The following is a 19,205-nucleotide window of genomic DNA, read 5'->3' as shown; positions in this document are numbered from 1 at the left end:
CCAGCCAACCCTGGCCTCCGCTCAAGAAGCTGGAAAAAAAAAAGGAGGGGGCTGGGAGCAGCGGGAGTGGAGAAGCCAAGCCTCACTGCTGCAGCTGGACCAAAGGCCTGGGTTTCGGGGCCCGGAGGAAAATCGGTGCTGGCAGCCAGGGGAAGGAAGGCCTATTGCATGAATCTTCATGCAACAGGCCACTAGTCTATATAATAAAAGCCTAAGCAACCATTACAGTGGAAAGACCAGAACGACCAGTCACTATGATGCGCACTGACCACCAGGGGGCAAAAACTCAATGCAGGAGCTGCCCCATGGTGGTCAGTGCACTCCCATTGGGGAGTGCCACTCAGCCAGAAGCCAAGCTCATGACTGGCGAGCACTAAGGAGCAGTGAGCCTAGCGGTAAGGAGCAGCAAGCAGGTGAGCAGTAAGGAGCGAGGACTGCAAGAGGGCGCAGGCCGGGTTGAGGGCCCCCTCATCCAGTGCATGAATTTTGTGTACCGAGGCTCTAGTACTTTCATAAGTTTGTCTGGCAAAGAAAACAATGAATCCAGATGGATTTAGACAATTTATTAACTGACACATGCAGCAAAACATGGTGTTAGCAGCTAGTCTCACAGGATGATACCCCACCAGAGAGGCCAGATGATGGGCAGTAGAAGTGGTGGGCCATTCTGCTGCTCAGGAGCCAACTCTACACCATAGCCAAGTGTTCTCATAGCCTGGACCCTAAGCAGGCTGAGGTGGAAAGTCCCATGCTTTCACTCTGAAACCAGGGAGGTGAATGAGAACCTGCCTCATGGCAGCTCATCACAACATGGCCTTTCTCCTTGTGTGTCAAGAACTGCAGGGTTAGGCCCAGTCAAGACTCAAGTCAGCCTGCAGTTAAGCCTCGCCTATGTGTTCTATGTGAGAGATGCACAAGGTCAACAGGAGGCCAAGACAGATCTGCTCCTCCGTAGATGGGAAGAGCAAAGAAAAGGTAAGTGGGGAGCTGAAGGAATGGTAAAGTCTAAGTATAAAGAGACGTTTTTATAATTTGAAGCCTCTATGAATAACCAAGACATCCTTTCCATGAGTAAAGAGATAAATAGGCACTGAAGAGAGCCCGGATATCACTTTGAAGTGGGAAAATGTATTCTAAGTTGTTTTCATGAGAAGCTTAGCTGCTTTTAGGAAAGCTGTAGGCCAGCTTTAAAAATCCACAATCCTAAGAATCTGAAGGTTTATAAAAATGCCAGATCTGTGCCACCGTTTAACATAAATTCCTTGGCTGTGTGAAAGATGGGAGCGGTCAGGGCTTTCAAGTTCATTGGCATTCACTGGCTTCTCATGTCAGGGATCAGGGTTTCCTTTGACACAGCACTCCAGTTGAAACATACAGTAGGCAACTAACATTTCACTTCCATAGCACTCAAGTCTGCAGATGCCATTTCCATAGCATTTCTTGTGTATTTCTGATGATATTGGATTCATGCCTGGAAAGACAATGAATGGAAGGAGAATTCACTATAGACCTGTTTGGACTATAAAATAAAAAGGCCCCGCCCCCTTTTTTTTCTATACTAATTCTAAGGAGACTAGTTCATAATGACTGATTTTGTTGGAATCAATTGATTCTGATAGAATTTAATTAATTCTAATAGGTTCTCATTGAAAAAAATTAGCTTGTGCTATGGATTCAATTGCAGTCCCCTCTCACCAATTCATATGTTGAAACTCTAATCCTCAGTGTGACTGTATTTGGAGATTGGGACTTAAGGAGGTAATTAAATAAGGTCATAACCGTTATGATGGCTGGGAGAGGTCAATGGGGGAAAAAGGGGACATATGCAATACTTTCAACAATAAAGACTTAAAAAAAAAGGTAATAAGAGCGAGGCCCTAATGCATTAGGATTGGTGGCCTAAATTAATAGGACTGGTAGACTTAGTGGTAGAAGACACAGAAAGAAGATGGCAGGAAATATAACTCTCATCAGAAACTGAATCGACCTGCAGTTGATCTTGGACGTTCCAGCCTCTAAAACTATGAGAAAATAAAGTTTGTTTAAGCCATGCAGTCTGTGGTATTTTGTTATGGCAGTCTGAGCCGACTAAGGTAATTAGTAACTTAGAAGTTTGCCCAAATTGGTCAAATAATAACTTGAAACAATCAAGTTACCTATGTATATAATTCTTAACTCACTTTTAATTACTTATTCATTCCCAAACCAGTTTTTATAAACTCAGGTACTGTTGGGCTGCAGATTTGAGTGCAATATAGACCTTAATCTCAAAGAATTTTCAGTCTAGACAAAGAGAGAAGAAGCACAAAATACCTGTAAGAGAGGAGAAAAACATGACAAGTCTAGTGACACATTTGCCATATGGAATGGTGTGAGTTCAGAGGAGGATGAAATCAGATTTGGGATCTCTTATTAGAGCCCAAGGCATTAGAGCTGGGCTTACAATTTTGTTGACATGCTACTCCACAGGATCATTAAAATATGAATATTTCTTTATGCTCATGTGTAAGAAGGCGTTAAAAGGACAAGAGTGCCCGTATTTGTCCATGTGTAAATATTTTGAGCCAACACATACCCTATCCAAGTCATCATGCCCTGGAGGATAATTGTCCTATAGGAAAAAAGAAGGGGTCAGGGTTACTTAGCTGGCAAGAAGGAAGCCCGAGGAGATGAAATGTAATGGTCTGCATAGGAGATGAGAAAGTCCTATGAAAAAGAGTAGCTATGGGAATGTATAAGACAATAAATGGAATATTATAGACGATATGCAATTGTCTGGAGATCTGTGGTCATAGTGGAATCGGTCCCATCAAGAGCTTTAAAAGGCCTGAATCCTAGGGATTCTTAATTTAAGCCCATTGAGTTATATGATCTGAAAATCTGATTCATTTGCCTAGAAAATACTGCAGGGAGGGTGAGAAATTAAATGGGACCCTCTAACACATAGATTTGAACTGATTCCACTGAGTGAGGAGAATATTCAAGATGAGATTTCTAAAGTCAGAACATGAGGCCAGTTAGTCCTTCATGTCTTTTATCACATAGGGTCTCATTAATTTTCTTGGAACAAGCAGTTCCACATCTGCTTCACCATGTACCTAAGGCATCGACAGATAGTAACTTTACTATACGCAATTTCCGCATATTAGGAGGCTTAACATGTTATCACCACTTGCTGGTTTTGACTAGTATGACTAGATATGTTCCTGAGTTAGAGACAAACTAGTGGCAAAATAAGATGAGGCATCACTAATGAAAATATAATACTTCTCATAAGTCAGGTCCTGCACATATTATTTTAGGCATATTCTATACATTATACCATTTAATCCTTGCTAGTATTATTATTTCTGTTCTGTAAGTGAAGAGAACTGAGGTTCAGAGAAGCTCAGACTTTTGCCTACAGCAGTACAGCTAACAAGTTGGAGAGCCAAGATGCAAGCTCCGACCTTGCTGACATCAAAGCTGCTTGATGCTTTTTCTACTTTGAAAATTAAAGGGTCCATGGTGGGAAGACATGCATAGGCTTGCTTAGTGGAATTGCTCTTCTCTAGAAAGGACCCCCCAGGAAGATTTCCACTTTACCTGCCAGCGCTGGGTCCCAGAAGATGAGAAAGACCAACACAATGAGGAGAGGCTTCATGGCTAGGCTCTGCTGTGGAGGAGGCTGGTGGTAGGATCTGGCACGGGCTGTCAGAGAGCGAGAAAGGGAAGTACTCAGGTCTGAGGTGCGCCCTGCTCCAGTTGGATATGCTACACTGATCTTTCTTGAGGCACCTGAGTTGGCAAAGCTCAGACGAGGGAAAACTGACAGCTGTCCCCATTCAAAAGCTTTTCCTTTTGACAAGGGCACTGCTCCCCGACCTGGGTTTTCCAAAAGTACTAATGGAGACCTGAGAACGATATGCTATTTCTTTTTAAAATATATTTTTATTGATTTCAGAGAGGAAAGGAGAGGGAGAGAGATAGAAGCATCATGATGAGAGAAAATCATTGATCGGCTGCCTCCTAAGGATCGAGCCTACGGCCTGGGACCCTTCAGTCACCAGGTCAACGCTCTATCCACTGAACCGAACTGGTTAGGGCACAAAGGTCAATCTTCACTTTAACTGAGCCTGTCTGCTGTCTTTTTTTTTTTTTTGCATCTATGATAACACACCTGAAAGCACACCTTTGAAATATCAAAGTAATTTGCTTTTTTCCAGACCCCTCAAAGCGCAACCACAGCATCAGAGCAAAGACAACAAATACCATCATTGTTATTATTATCAGAATAATTATTGATTGTTAACTATTCTATATCCACAAATGTAAAAGAAGTATGTGTCTATCCATTTTACTTTTTATCCAATCCTAGAGATTTCCCTGCTTGACTTTCTCCAGTCCTCCTAAAGCAGTGGTTCTCAACCTTCTGGCCCTTTAAATACAGTTCCTTATGTTGTGACCCAACCATAAAATTATTTTCGTTGCTACTTCATAACTGTAATGTTGCTACTGTTATGAATTGTAATGTAAATATCTGATATGCAGGGTGGTCTTAGGCGACCCCTGTGAAAGGGTCGTTCGACTGCCAAAGGGGCCGTGACCCACAGGTTGAGAACCGCTGTCCTAAAGTATCACCAATGAATTTCATGTAACCATCCTTACACCTCCTCCTTTAATTGTAATCCTATCTAATAAAGAGGGAATATGCTAATTGACCCTCATGCCATTGCAAAGATGGTAGCTCCCACAGCCAATAATTGACTGCCCACCCTCAAAGATGGTGGTGCCCACAGCCAATAAGGAGGGAATATGCTAATTGACTGCCACACCCTCAAATATGGAGATGCCCACAGTCACAAGATAGCAGTGCCCAGTCCCCTCAGCCCCATCAGGGTGGCAGGCACGTGGCAAGGCCTCCAGAGACCCCCAATCCCCTCAGCCTCCCAGCCGACCAGGGCTGGCCCAAGGCACAGGCAAGCCTCGGATGGTGGCTGCCCAGCCAATGCCCGAGGCACAGGAAGGCCTTGATGTCAGCTGCCCAGCCACCCAGGGCCACCCGAAGCTCAGGTAACCAGGGCCAGCTGAGGCTTGCACTGCTGGCAGTGGCAGCAGCAGAGGTGTGATGGGGCATTGCCTCCCCCTGATTGCTGGGTTGCCTCCTGCCCCTGAGGGCTCCTGGACTGTGAGAGGGGGCAGGCCGGGCTGAAGAACCCCCCACCTCCAGTGCATGAATTTTCATGCACCGGGCCTCTAAGTGTATAAAATAAGGTGCATAAAAAAATAAAACAATAAAAAATAATAAAATAAGGTGCATAACTGTCATTCTCTTGAGTTTTTTCTCAATCCCTTAAGATTTTGATTCCCAGCAATTGTCATCAGTTTAGCTCAAATAAACTCATAAAAATACACATTTGGGCGTTTCTTATGTTGACATCACCCCCAATAAATTTAATTAAAAAATAAATTAAAGAAAGAAGTAAAAAATAAAAGAAGTCTGGTGTATTAGTTCTCAAGAGCTGCCATAATAAATGACCACAAGCTAGATAGCTTAAACAATGAAATGTATTGTGTCATTGTTCTGAAGGTTAGAAGTCTGAGATTAAGGTTTTTCTAAACCAAGTCTTAAATAAGTTGGAGGCAGCAGGAGAGTATAGGAGTGAATGAGGAAAGACAGCTTATATTGTGATGGGTCACTGTTTCTGTTTTCAGTCCTGGTCTTTATATAATGAGAGAGGAGAGAAATGGCATAGGGTAATGGAGGACAGAAATACTGTGTGGTCTGAGAGCAATGATGCACTAGTGTTTCCTTATGTTAGTAGAATACAGAGAGGTGGCAAGAACATAGCTCAGCATTGATTGCATGGTCCGATTTAGTAAATAGTCTCATAGCATTGGTTCCCCTTCCCTCACACAGGTCCCCCCAGCGTGGGAAGGGAGCAGTAGCATAATCCCTGTATGGCTGAGATCATGGAAGTGGTGAAGTCATAGACAGTCCCATATGAATTTCTGGTAACCCAGAATGATGTATGAGTAGCAGAAGTAGCGTATGCACTAAGGAATGAGCCTCACCCAAAGAGTTTTAATAATTTTATTAAGAATAAGAGGCAACTCAGCAGTCATACCTTGACTAGTGATGGGAGACCAAGTCAGGAGGATGTCTTAATCAAGGCTCTCTCAGATGCTTCCCCAATGTTTAACTTCTCTGGAACTTACAAGTAACTTGGAGAAAAGAGAAGTGACTCTAAATTGACTATATTTCAGTTTCTGTGATCAGGTAGCATGAAGTTCATAATAGGAATTAAGTTCATTTATAAAAAATTAAGTTATACTTTTGCATGTGCCTAGTGGACTGATACTCATATTCCTTTATGCTAAAATTCTACTATGCCAAAACATCTCTCTTTTATTATTATTATTATTTATTTATTATTATTATTATTAATCCTTACCCAAGGATATCTTTCCATTGATTTTTAGAGAGTGGAAGGAGGGGGAGAGACAGAGAGAGAAAAATTGATGTCTCTTACATTGGTTGCCTCCCTCAAGCACTCTGACTAGGCCCGGGGATCAAGCCTGCAACTGACCTACACCCTTGACCTATACCCTTCAGTCTGCAGGCTGGTGCTCTATCCACTGAGCAAAACTGGCTAGGCCCCAAAACATCTCCTTATTAACTTTCCTCATACTCCCAACCTACTTTCTCTAGATTCTAGTTTAGTGAGCTAAATAAGCTAACCATCTCTTTGCCAGCTTTGAAACCACAGGATCCCCTTTTATACCTTCTTCTCATTATATTATATGGCCACTAAAATTTCTCATTCCTCTTCCTGAAATCCATCTGCCTCTTTTCTTTCTTTTTGGTCCTCCTTCTAGTGTTCTGGTCCTAGATTACTAAAATATCGTAATGTTGCATAAATATGTTGTGTTTATATAAGATTGTATTACCTCAGAAACAGAAAATATACCTTCTTTTCAAAACCACGGGAAATTTGAACAAATATCAATTTTATCTTAGACCACAAAGAATGATTTAACAGATTCCAAAATGCTGTAAGACAGATCACATTCTCTGGTCCATGAAATTATAATGAACACATATGGAGCTTATATTGGAGTCAGGTGCTGCTTCAGGATTTATGTATATTAATGCATATAATCCTCATAACACCATGATGTAGGTACTATCGTTACCCCACTTCATAAATAAGGAAACCGGGGTAGGGAGAGACTAAAGCATTTCCCCAAGGTTAAAAAGTGAATAAGTGGTGGGGCTGGGTTCTCGTGTTATTGGTGAAACAACAATGTGGTTGTGAATCTAAACTGAGGAAATGAATGTAAACATGCACACATGAAAATAGAATGTAAGCCTTTATTAAATTTATATTTATTTTAACCTCAACAGAATTATCATGAATTTCCATTATCTTTCATATTAATCATTCTTTCTAAAAAAATTTAAAAATATATTTTAATTGATCTTAGAGAAGAAGGAAGAGAGAGAGAGAGAGCTAGAAACATCAATGATGAGAATCACTTTTTGGCTGCCTCCTGTATGCCTCCCCCTGGGGATTGAGCCCAAAACCTGGGCATGTCCCCTGACCCGGAATCAAATTGTGACCTCCTGGTTCATAGGTTGATGCTCAGTGACTGAGCCACGCTGGCCGGACTAATTATTCTTATGTAGAGATGGGAATCTTATTCATTTTTAGTTTCTGTTCTTGGAGTCTGAAGAAAATGGAGTTGGACTTTTCACCACTTCTTTCTTTTGTTCAAGTCAACTTTCTTTATTCTGCAGCAGATGCTCGAGTCAGAACAGTATCTAACTGAATATTCATCATGATTGCACTTCATTCTGCATTTATGGTATAATGAAGAACATCTGCTGTTAAAAGCAAAGCTTCTCGCTTTGAAAAGAGAAAACATCATATTGTGTTATGTTAGTTATTTGTATATTTTAATGTTGAAAGTGTTCCATAATAAATTAAAACAACAACAATAAAGAACTTGCCCAGAAAAAAATAACAAAAAAATTATAGTTGAGAAAAGTGGAGATCATGAATAAAGGTAAATGATTATTTCTTCTGTAAGTGGAAATAGCTGAAAAGGAGAAAGGTTTCTGATGAGAACTGTTACAGCATATATTTTTTTCTAAAATGACACATTCATTTTGGGGTGAAGATGTATGATTTAAGAAAGAATGTTCAATTTCAAGAGTGAGTTTTTAAAAAGTGAGTGGGGATAAAATTCAGGGTGTAGGAGGAAGGGGTAGCCTTAAGTCAGAAAATCAAGAGAAGGCAGAGTAAGCTTACATTAGAAGCTGTATGGTGGTGGAAAAATGGGGAAGTTATCTCTTGTTTCCTTTACTTTCTTGGTTTATTAAAAAAAATCACCAATAGAGAATGAGAAGGAGACAGAGGGAGTTGTGTCTTGGCTCCAACTTTCCAGTGTATTTAGGCTCCAAACCATGTCTTATTTACTAAGGAAGTTTCTGAGATCTACACAAGATCCCATGAGCCATAATCTCTCACTTCAGTTCCCAGATCTCTCTCACTCTCTCATTCTCTCATTCTCTCTTCTTCTATCCTTTGCTCCCAAACAAAACTATCCTAAGTTTTATAGTAATAATTTCCTTACTTTTAAAAATGTGTTTTAATACCCGAGTTTTCATCCCTAGACATTATAGTTTAGTTTTCATCTCATCACAATGTTTGCTATTTCCTATAAATCTACAGGTCCTTCCTGAATTATTTCTTATATATCTGTATTTTACATTGAAGAACTTGTTATGGTTAACCTGTAGTCTTCCCCACAGCTGATATTTTCTGATTGCATACTCTTGGAGAATTCAACATGTTCCTGTGTCCTCTGTATTTTCAGAAAATTGGCAGCACGATTCAGAGGCTTGATCAGATTTATGTTTGATTCCTTTAGCTAGCTGCAATGTATTGGTGTGTGTGTGTGTGTGTGTGTGTGTGTGTGTGTTTTAAAAGGAGACCCATAATGTCTGGTTGTCTCTTTGTGGGAGATGATAGCAGTTATTAATGCTCAATGGCTAGATTCATTAATGCAATGGGATTCCACAATGGTGAAATTGTAATTATATCATGTCTTTTTCATTGTTTAGTTGTAATACTTTAATAAAGAGACATTTTATATAATATACTAGAAGCCCCGTGCACAAAAATTTGTGCACTAGGGGGGTCCCTCAGCCCGGTCTGTGCCCTCTCGCAGTCTGGGACCCCTCGGGGGATGACCACCTTGCTTGTTTAGGCCCGCTCCCTGGGGGATTGGAACTAAGCTGGCAGTCAGACATCCCTCTGGCAGCCCAGGAGCCTTTGGGGGATGTCCACTTGCCAGCAGGGAGCACGCCTAAGCTGCAGTCAGACATCCTTAGTGCTGCTGAGGAGGCGGGAGAGGCTCCCACCACCACCGCTGTACTGGCAGCCATCAGCCTGGCTAGTGGCTGAGCAGAGCTCCCCCTGTGGGAGCACACTGACCACCAGGGGGCAGCCCCTGCATTTAGTGTCTGCCCCCTGGTGGTCTGTGTGTGTCATAGTGACCAGTCATTCCCAGTCGTTCTGCTGTTAGGGTCAATTTGCATATTACCATTTTATTATATAGGACTCGGGGGGTAGAGGGGGTCCCTCAGCCCAGCCTGTGTCCTCTCACAGTCTGGGACCCCTCGGGAGATAATGACCCGCTGGCAGAGGGCAGGCCCAATCCCTAGGTGCAGTCCTTGGTCGGGCTCAGAGAAGGGCCGATTGGGGAGTTGGGGCACCGCCCCCTGTCATGCACAGAGCAGGGCAGATTGGGAGGTTGCAATGCCACCCTCAGTCACGCTCAGGGTAGGGCCGATTGGGGGGTTGGGGCACCGTCCCCTGTCACACTCAAGGCAGGGTTGATAGGGAGGTTGCGGCGCCACCCCCTGTCATGCACAGAGCAGGGCCCATCAGGGGGGTTGGGGCTCCTTACCCTGTCATGCACAGAGCAGGGCCGATCAGGAGGTTGAGGAGCTCCCCCCTGTCACTCACAGAGTAAGGCCGATAGGGGAGTTGGGGCACCGCCCCGTCACACACAGAGCAGGGCGAATCAGGGGGTTGGGGTGCCGTCCTCTATCACCCACAGAGCAGGGCCGATCAGGGGGTTGGGGCGCCTTCCCCTGTCACGAACAGAGCAGGGCGGATAGGGAGGTTGTGGCCCCGCCCCCTGTCACACACAGAGCTGCAGGGCGATCAGGGGGTTTGGTCGCTGCCCCCTGTCACGCTGATTCTGGTGCTGGGAGGCATATTACCCTTTTACTATATAGGATAGAGGCCTGGTGCACGGGTGGAGGCTGGCTGGTTTGCCCTGAAGGGTGTCCTGGATCAGGGTGGGGGTCCCCACTGGGGTGCCTGGCCAGCCTGGATGAGAGGTTGATGGCTGTTTGCAGCTGGTCACATCCCCTTCAGGGTGGGGGTCCCCACTGGGGTGCCTGGCCAGCCTGGATGAAGGGATTATGGCTGTTTGCAGCTGGTCACACCCCCTTCAGGGTGGGGGTCCCCACTGGGGTGCCTGGCCAGTCTGAGTGAGGGGCTGAGGGCCATTTTCAGGCTGGCTCCAGCTCTGAGGCCTCGGCTGCTGAAAGCAGGTATCTGGTTTTTTTGGGTTCTATAATTGCTTTAGCTCTGAAGCTCGGCTCCAGCTCCGAGACCTCGGCTGCTGACAGCAGGTATCTGGGTTTGTTTGGCTTCTATAATTGAAACAATGTTGCGGTCCTGCTGGCTGAAGCCCGGCTGGCTGAAAGCAGGTTTCTGGGGTTTTGTTTAGCTTCTATATTTGTAACAATGTTTCTTAAACTGCAAGCTCAGAGGCCGGCAAGGCAGGCAGGGAATGTTGGCTTCCTCCGTCACTGAAGCAAGCAAGCCTCCTGTTCACTTCAAGCTGCCTGGCTGCCGGCCGCCATCTTGGTTTTCAGTTAAGTTGCATATCACCCTGATTAGCCAATGGGAAGGGCAGCGGAGGTATGGCTAATTACCATGTTTCTCTATTATTAGATAGAATAGAAGCCTGGTGCATGGGTGGGGCCGGCTGGTTTGCCCTGAAGGGTGTCCCAGATCAGGGTGGGGGTCCCGCTTGGGTGCCTGGCCAGCCTGGGTGAGGGGCTGAGGGCCGTTTTCAGGCTGGCCACACCCCCTTCATGGAGGGGGGTCCTGCTGGGGTGCCTGGCCAGCCTGGGTGAGGGGCTGATGGCTATTTGCAGGCTGGCCACAGCCCCTTCAGGGTAGGGGTTCCCGCTGGGGTGCCTGGCCAGCTTGGGTGAGGGGCTGACGGCTGTTTGCAGGCTGGCCACAGCCCCTTCAGTGTGGGGGTCCCTCTGGGGTGCCTGGTCAGCCTGGGTTAGGGGTTGAGCACCGTTTTCAGGCTGGTCACACCCCTTTCAGGGTTCAGGGGTCCTGCTGGGGTGCCTGGACAGTCTGGGTGAGTGGCTGATGACTGCTTGCAGGCTGGCCAAGCCCCCCAGCCGGGACCCTCACCCCATGAAGGTGTAGCCATCCTGGGTGAGGGGCTGGTGGCTGTTTGCAGGCTTGCCACAGCCCCCTCAGGGTTGTGGTCCCCGCTGGGGTGCCTGGCCAGCCGGGGTGAGGGGTTAATGGCTGTTTGCAGGCTGGCCACAGCCCCTTCAGGGTGGGGATCCCTGCTGGGGTGCCTGGCCAGTCTGGGTGAGGGGCTGAGGGCCATTTTCAGGCTGGCAAACCCCCCAGCCGGGACCCTCACCCCATGAGGGTGTAGCCATCCTGGGTGAGGGGCTGATGGCTGTTTGCAGGCTGGCCACACCCCCAGCCACCCAAGCTCCCAGTGGAGGCTGGCTGGAAGCAGGTATCTGGGATTTATCTTCTATAATTGAAACTGTTGCCTTGAGAGGAGGCCACAGCTGGCCAGGGCAGGCGGGAAGCTTGGCTTCCTCCATCGCTGGAGCAACCAAGCCTCCTGCTTGCTCTAGCTGCATGGCTGCCGGCTGCCATCTTGGTTGGGTTAATTTGCATATAGTTGCTCTGATTGGCTGGTGGGCATGGCTTGGGGCATAGCGGAGGTGTGGTCAATTTGCACGTTTCTTTTATTAGATTAGATTTTGAAACCACTGTATCGTGATATGACCAATGTAAAAAACTGTACATATTTAATGTATAGAACTTGATAAGTTTGGAGAAAAGTGTATATCTATGAAACCATCATGACCATCAAAGCCATAGATATATCCATCACCTATCAAAGATTTCTCCTACCTTCTTTATTATTATTAATGTTCTTATTTGTGGTAAGAATACTTAGCATAAGGTCTATACTCTTAGCAAATTTCAAGTATACAATACAGTATTGTTAGCCATAGGTACTGTATGGATAGCTGAACTTCTTAACTTGTTTATCTTGCATAACTGAACCTTTGATTAACAATTCCCCATTTTCTCTACCCATCATCCCCAGGTAACCACTATCCTATTTTCTGTTATTATGAGTATGACTCTTTTTAAAGACTCCACAAGAAAGTGAGATTATGCAGTATTTGTCTTCCTGTCTTTCTGGCTTATTCCACTTAGTTGAGTACTCTCAAGGTACATCCATGTTGTTGCAATGACTATATTCACTTATCACAGTTTTGGGGTGTATGTATTTTTTCACTTTTATTGAGGAATGATTGATTAATAAAATTGCATTATTTAAGGTATACAATATGATTTTTTTAAAAAAATTATGTTTTTATTGATTTTTAGAGAGAGGGAAAGGGATAGGGATAGAGAGATAGAAACATTGATGAGAGAAAAACATCATCAATTGGCTGCCTCCTGCATGCCCTCCACTGGGGATTGAGCCTGCACCCTGGGTGTGTGCCCTGATTGGGAATTGAACCAGTGACCTCTTGTTTCCTGGGTCAACGCTCAACCATTGAGCCATACCAGCCAGGCTGATGTTTTGATATAATATACATTGTGAATTTATTACCACCATGAGATAACATATCCACCACCTCACATAGTTTTTTTCTTTCTTTGAGTGGTAAAATTACTTGAGATCTATTCTCTTGGCAAATGTCAAGTATACAATATATTACCAACTATAGTCACCATTCTGTACATTAAGTCTCCAGAACTTGTTCATTTTATCACTGAATGTTTGTATCCTTTGACCAACATCTCTCCATTCTCCCTCTCCCACTCCTCTGGAACCACCATTATACTATCTACTTCTTTGAGTTTGACCATTTTATATTCCACATATAAATGAGATCATATAGTATTGGTCTTTCTGTGTCTCACTTATTTGTCTTAGCACAATGTCCTGCAGGTTTGTTCATGTTGTTGCAAATGGTTTAGTTTCCCTCTTTTTAAGGCTGGATACTATTCTGTTAAGTATATATATCACAATTTCTTTTCCCAGTCATCAACTGATGGACACTTAGGTTGTTTCCATATCTTGACTAGTGTGAATAATGCTGCAATGAACATGGGAGTGTAGATACCTTGCCAACATTCTGATTGTGTTCCTGTGGATATAAATCAGAAGTGGAATTGCTGGCTCATGTGGTAACTCTATTTTTAATGTCTTGAGAAGCCTTCATACTGCTTTACATAATGGCTATACCAATTTGCATTCCCACCAAAAGTGTAGTGTATAAGGGTTCCCTTTACTCTGTATATAATTTTAAGGCAATGTGACAAAACTAAACAGTAGTATGTAAATATACTATGTGCTTAGGTGCCAGAGTCCTGAGCTGTTCAATTGCCTACCACTCTTCTAGATATCCTAGGCATAAATCTGTATTAGTTGAAGCCAATAATATTGTTCTTCATTTCTTTACCAGCGGTTAGTTGGGAGGTGGTTATATCCATTTCTGGGGAACTTCTGGGAAAATATTTCTTGCTGATATAAGAAGAAATGCCCTTCTTGTACTCTGGTGTAATTTGGTGGGTCAGGGTATGATGTCTAGAGCAAAGACTGCTATCTTCAGACCTTGAGAGGAGCTAAGTAAGGATAAATTTGGCATTTTCTGACACTTGATGGAATGGATAATCTGATGCATTAACCAATTTTAGAATTGTTTAATCTTTGGACTTCTTGTTATGTGTAATAAAATATTTTCTTTATTGTTTAAGCCAATTGAGTCTAAGTTGTTTTTAACTTTGAACCTGAAAACATACTTCTTGCTACAGCAAGCACATCCAGTAAAAATAAAAACAATCCTCAGAATGGGAGAGAATATTTTTAAACTTACATCTGATAAACTTAATGTTCAGATTATATAAAAAAACTGATAACTCAATAATAAAAGACAACCTAATTTAAAGGAGTGAAGAACTTTGTAGAGACATTTCTCTAAAGAAGATATACAAATGGCGAATAAACACATGAAAAGATGCTAAACATTGCAAATGAACTGCAAAGTAAAATGCAAATTAAAACTATAATGAGAAATCACTTTATACCAGCTAGGATTTATAATAATGAAGACAAATAGCAAGTGTTGGTGGCTATGTGGAGAAATTGGAACCCTCGTGCATTGCTGGTGAGATTGTAAAATGAAGCCTGCAACTGTGGAAATTGTTTGGCAATTCCTCAGAAAGTTAAACATAGAGTTATTCATATGACACAGCAATTCTATTCCTAGGTATTTACCCAAGAGAATTGGAAATATGTCCACACATAAATCTTCATAGCAACATCATTCATAACAGTCCCAAAGTGGAGACAATCCAAGTGTCCATCAATGACGAATGGATAAATAAAATGTAGCGTATGTGTTTACTAGAATACTATTCATCAGTTGAAAGGAATTAAATATTAAAGCATGATACAACCTGGGTGAACTTTGAAAAACATTAAGCTAAGTGAAAGAAAATAGACACAAAGGGTCACATATTGCATGATTGATTATATTAAGTGTCCAGAAAAAGTAAATTGATAGAGACGGAAAGCAGATTAGTGGTTGCCAAGGTTTAAAGAAAGGGAAAGATGGGGAATGACTGCTAATGAATATGGTGTTGCTTTTAGGGGTGATGAAATGTCCAGGAATTAGATAGTGGTGATGATTGCATAACTTTATGAATATACGGAAAATCACTGAAATGGTACACTTTAAAAGAGTAAATTTTATCTCAATAATTTTTTTAAAAAACCCCAAGAATAATGAAGAAAAATTTGAATTTACAGGTATTAAAATGTGCTCCAAGGTAGTATATGCATCAGAAAAGATAATTAAATCAATAGATAATAATATAAGCCTCAGTTATAAGCCCAAAGATTAATATGTATTTATTACATAGTATTAGTGGTTTTTAAAATAGGATTGATTATTCAATAAATAAGTCTGTACAATTGGTTATTTGATTAAGTGTTGAGGTGGAATCTTGGCCTCCACTACACATAGTAATTTCCACCTAGTTCTTTACCCTCTACCTAGATTAATGATTAGAATGTTCTGTGAACCACAGGTTATGATGGAGTGGCCTCCTCTTTACCCCTGGCCCTTCTAATCACCACTCACTTTCCATTTTTTTCAATCCCCCCTATTTTTGTGTGTGTATATATTGAGCATATTTCCACCATCTTTGGATCAAGCACAATTGTAAGTTAGATTTCAGAACAGGATACATCACTGAAAGGCACCACTTTATGGATGTAGTAGCATCAACTTTCCCTACCTGTGAGCAGCCAATGCACTCCTCTCACATTCTTCCTTGAATGGTGCAATCTAATTTATTTTCAAACTCTTGGAAGACCTAGTATTTTCATAATGCTGGAAAGAAAGGTTTCCATCTTACCTGGAGGAACTGTGGACAACAAGGCAAGGACCCCGAGGATGCAAAGCAAGACCCTCATGGTTGACTAAGTTACTTAGAATCAGTAGCTAAAATGAAGAGAAGTTCTTTATATATTTAGTACCCAGGAGGTGGGTCGCTGTCTGATTACTGAACCTTTCAGCAGCAGAAGCATTTCTGTGCTCCAATGAGCCTTCAATATCAGGAGACAGCATGCAACGAACACGAGTTTCAGTTATTCAAAGTACATTTGTTAAATATTGACAGGATGTGGGCCATGGCAGTAGGGTGCATAGCACTTACGGAAAAGGAGCAGCCATGGTGAAGGCAGGAGAGATATTCTGTTGAAAAGTCATTGTCTTATGGTTCCTGGAGGACCTGTGAAGGCTAAGGTGACATTCGTAGAGTAATCACTTTATTTCCCCAGTAATAGAAAGAGAAGCATTGGATAGAACAGCATGCCTTTTCATTGGTATTTTTGGGAATGTACATTTGCAGACTTGAGCAATGAAATTATATTTGAAACCATACACAGGTTAGGGAGATATAGAAAAGCTTTTGTTTAAATCCCTTCCCCTCCCCCGCGTTCAACCAACTGAATAAAATAGATTAATTTTTATATCTAAAGTCTTAGTGAACACAAATTGTTTACACATCACAGCTACATGTAACGTGAGAGGAACAAAAAAGAAGCATGGGCCTTCGATGAACTTAGGAAAACAAATAATATAGAAAAAACCATGACAATGCCACATGAGCATATGTCTGACAAAGTGGCACAAATGACCTCGTAGACACTAAGGAAATGAACATGTAGTCTAGGGAACCCCAAAGAAGGCATGAGTAAGAATATCAATTTTGGAAGCTGCAAAGTGCATTCCCATTCTTGATCTTATTTGATTTTTCATAACCGATTTTAGAATTGTTTAATCTTTGGACTTAGACGGTCCTACTCCAGTTAGTAACATGTCTTAAGAAGCTCCTTTCTGTCATGGCTTCGTCTGAGAAGTGGTTTTTCTACCTCAGCGTTTCAGTGAGTGGAACATGCAGTTACATTATTTGAGCAGATCCTCCCTGGCTTAGACTTTGAAAATAATATGTTGAGCTGAATCAGGGATGGGGCATAGGTGGAGACTTTGGGTATCATTATCAGAGGTCCTGGAAGAGGCAAACCTCACAAACCTCATATTGGTCCTAAGGAGGGCCAATGAGGGAGCTGAAAGCTGTGGGAATGACTTTTCTTAATCCTGGGTTCAGGTTTTTTTCCTTCAAAGTTGCTGGGAACAAGATTCCCCCAGCACCCTGAAAACTCACAGGGGAATCTTAGGGTGTGTGCTGGTTATGTATGATTGTTCCTTTACTTAAACTTGACTGGTTTGGAATCTTTAGCATCTCCAACCATGAATCCAGAATTTACTGATTTTTCTCATGTGCCTTGGAGCTCTTGCCTTCTTGATCATGAGGAAAAGTGTTGGAAGTATAGTTTACATTGCTAAGCAATCAAATTTATGAGCACAGATCCCTTAGGTAACACTAAGGGCAGAATGTTCAGTGGCGCTTTGACATTTTCTATAAACATTTGTTTTCCATCCAGATATAGCTGGAGCTGGGAGGTGAGCTTGGAAGCCTGCCAGGAAAGGCCAAGAACATTGTGTGATCCATGGGCTGGCAATCCGGGACATCAAAGAAAGAGTCAGAAGAAGGTTCATTGCATTTGGGGAGTGGGTGGGTGGGCACCAGGTGAATGTTGAAAGGTAGCTTATCTCCAGATAGCTTAGGGCCTCAGTTAATTAAGAAAGATACAGCACTTTGACATATGCCTTTCTTTAAAAGAACACAGATAAAAAAATTAGTAATCAAGCTATCGAAGTACAAATTGTCACAGCAGAAGGAGAAAGGAATTAATTTACCATGAGATAGTAATTAGACCTAGAAATTATTGGGTTTTATTGAACACTAGAGGACTGGTGCATGAATTCGTGCTGGGGGGGTCTGGCTGGCCCATCCTGATGGGGCCAACAGGCCAGGCTGGTGGGGGGAGGAGCCATAGGTGGTTGGCCAGCCAGCCCCACCCCCGATCAGGGTGAGGGGGCCGGCCAGGGGGAGGGGCCGTGGGAGGTTGTGGGGGGGTCGATCAGGCCCTGATTGGGCTGGTTGGCTGCTGCGGTGTGTGTTATAGCAACCAGTTATTCCAATCGTTTCTTTGTTCCAGTCACTTGGCTTTTATATATATAGACTAGAGGCCTGATGCACGAAATTTGTGCAAGAGTAGGCCTTTGCAGCCCTGGCTTCGTCTGGAAGGTTGTTCGGATGGTTGTTCCACTGTTTGGCCATTCAGTTGATTTGCATATTACACTTTTATTATTATAGATAGCTCTCCAGAAAGGCACTAGGTACTCTGAAAATACTTTATAATCAAGTGTTCATTATTTGCCTTCCATTCCTGGATTCGGTAGTATTGACAGCTTTTGAGTCCTTGTAGTGTCAGTTATTTTTTTCTTCTTATTGCTTCAATCTTTCCAAATTCATTATTACCTTACCTTAATTCTATAAACATCTTCAAGTTCCTGCATTTTAAAAACAGAACATAAAATTACCTTTCTTGTCTTTAGTTGACTTTTTATGTAAAACCCTAAACTTTCCCCTTTCCTCTCAGAAAAATAATAGTACTAGTATATATTTTGTTTCCACTTCTTCCCATTCACTTCTTATACTATAGACTTCTGACATTGTCCCTCATCTTCTACTGATTATACGTTTGCCAAGTCACTAATAACTTTTTTCCTGTATAAAAACAATATATATATACATACACACACACATATAGATGCCTACATATAATATGTATATTTTACTTTTATTCTGGTCCCTAAATAACATATCTTTATTTTAAAATTGGAAAACCCATAAAATTAATATAATAAAATAATGCATTATTCTACCACTTAAAAAATTATTACTATTTTGGTTTATTTCTTTTCCATTAAAATAGCAGGTAGAGAAAAATTTAAAAATTATAGAATACTTTAGACTGCCTATGCTGAATATTTGAATGAAATGGACACTTTTTGGGAAATATAAAGTTGGCCAATATAATAAAATTTCAGGTAGTCAAAGTTCTATCCTTTCACATTCAAAAATGCTAAAGTGAACTAGATTTTATGCACACCCTTCAAGGATAGAAAATTGCTATTAGAGAATAATTCAGAGGACAGAATAAACTAAATAGCTACTCAACAAATTTTACAAAATCGAATAACTACGATATAGAAATGTCACAGGGCAATATATTATTTACAAATTATAGCATAACCAAACCCCCCAAAATGTAGTGGCTTAAACTAACATTTATTACCTCACAGTTTCTGTGGGTCAAAATCTTGAGTGTTGCTCAACTGGATGATTTGGCTCAAAGTCTCCCACTTGTTT

General features: G+C 42.2%; 2 protein-coding genes across 2 annotated transcripts; both read right to left on the bottom strand.

Moving 5' to 3' along the window:
• Positions 1 to 1,328: 1,328 nt before the first annotated feature.
• DEFB134 (defensin beta 134) lies at positions 1,329 to 3,643 on the bottom strand. The gene is made up of 2 exons (XM_014457930.2): positions 3,586 to 3,643; positions 1,329 to 1,471 (listed from the first exon to the last, which is right to left on the bottom strand). Exons 1-2 carry the CDS (start codon positions 3,641 to 3,643, stop codon positions 1,329 to 1,331), a joined length of 201 nt encoding a protein of 66 aa, XP_014313416.1.
• Positions 3,644 to 7,734: 4,091 nt separating this feature from the next.
• Positions 7,735 to 15,837, bottom strand: LOC111825939 (beta-defensin 131B-like). The gene is made up of 2 exons (XM_023753566.1): positions 15,780 to 15,837; positions 7,735 to 7,889 (listed from the first exon to the last, which is right to left on the bottom strand). Exons 1-2 carry the CDS (start codon positions 15,835 to 15,837, stop codon positions 7,735 to 7,737), a joined length of 213 nt encoding a protein of 70 aa, XP_023609334.1.
• Between the last annotated feature and the right edge of the window lie 3,368 nt (positions 15,838 to 19,205).

Source organism: Myotis lucifugus, unplaced genomic scaffold, assembly GCF_000147115.1.
Source record: "Myotis lucifugus unplaced genomic scaffold, Myoluc2.0 scaffold_1, whole genome shotgun sequence".
Taxonomy (NCBI): domain Eukaryota; kingdom Metazoa; phylum Chordata; class Mammalia; order Chiroptera; family Vespertilionidae; genus Myotis; species Myotis lucifugus.
Note: the sequence above shows the minus strand (reverse complement) of the source record. Positions and strands in the feature narration are given on the sequence as shown.

What these genes read in the sequence shown, in the direction of transcription:
- DEFB134 (XM_014457930.2), bottom strand. Translation starts at nt 3,643, where the DNA reads ATGAAGCCTCTCCTCATTGTGTTGGTCTTTCTCATCTTCTGGGACCCA. An exon ending in CTGGGACCCAGCGCTGGCAG is followed by an intron (nt 1,472 to 3,585) that starts GTAAAGTGGAAA and finishes TTGTCTTTCCAG; the next exon opens with GCATGAATCCAATATCATCA.
- LOC111825939 (XM_023753566.1), bottom strand. Translation starts at nt 15,837, where the DNA reads ATGAGGGTCTTGCTTTGCATCCTCGGGGTCCTTGCCTTGTTGTCCACA. An exon ending in GTTGTCCACAGTTCCTCCAG is followed by an intron (nt 7,890 to 15,779) that starts GTAAGATGGAAA and finishes CTCTTTTCAAAG; the next exon opens with CGAGAAGCTTTGCTTTTAAC.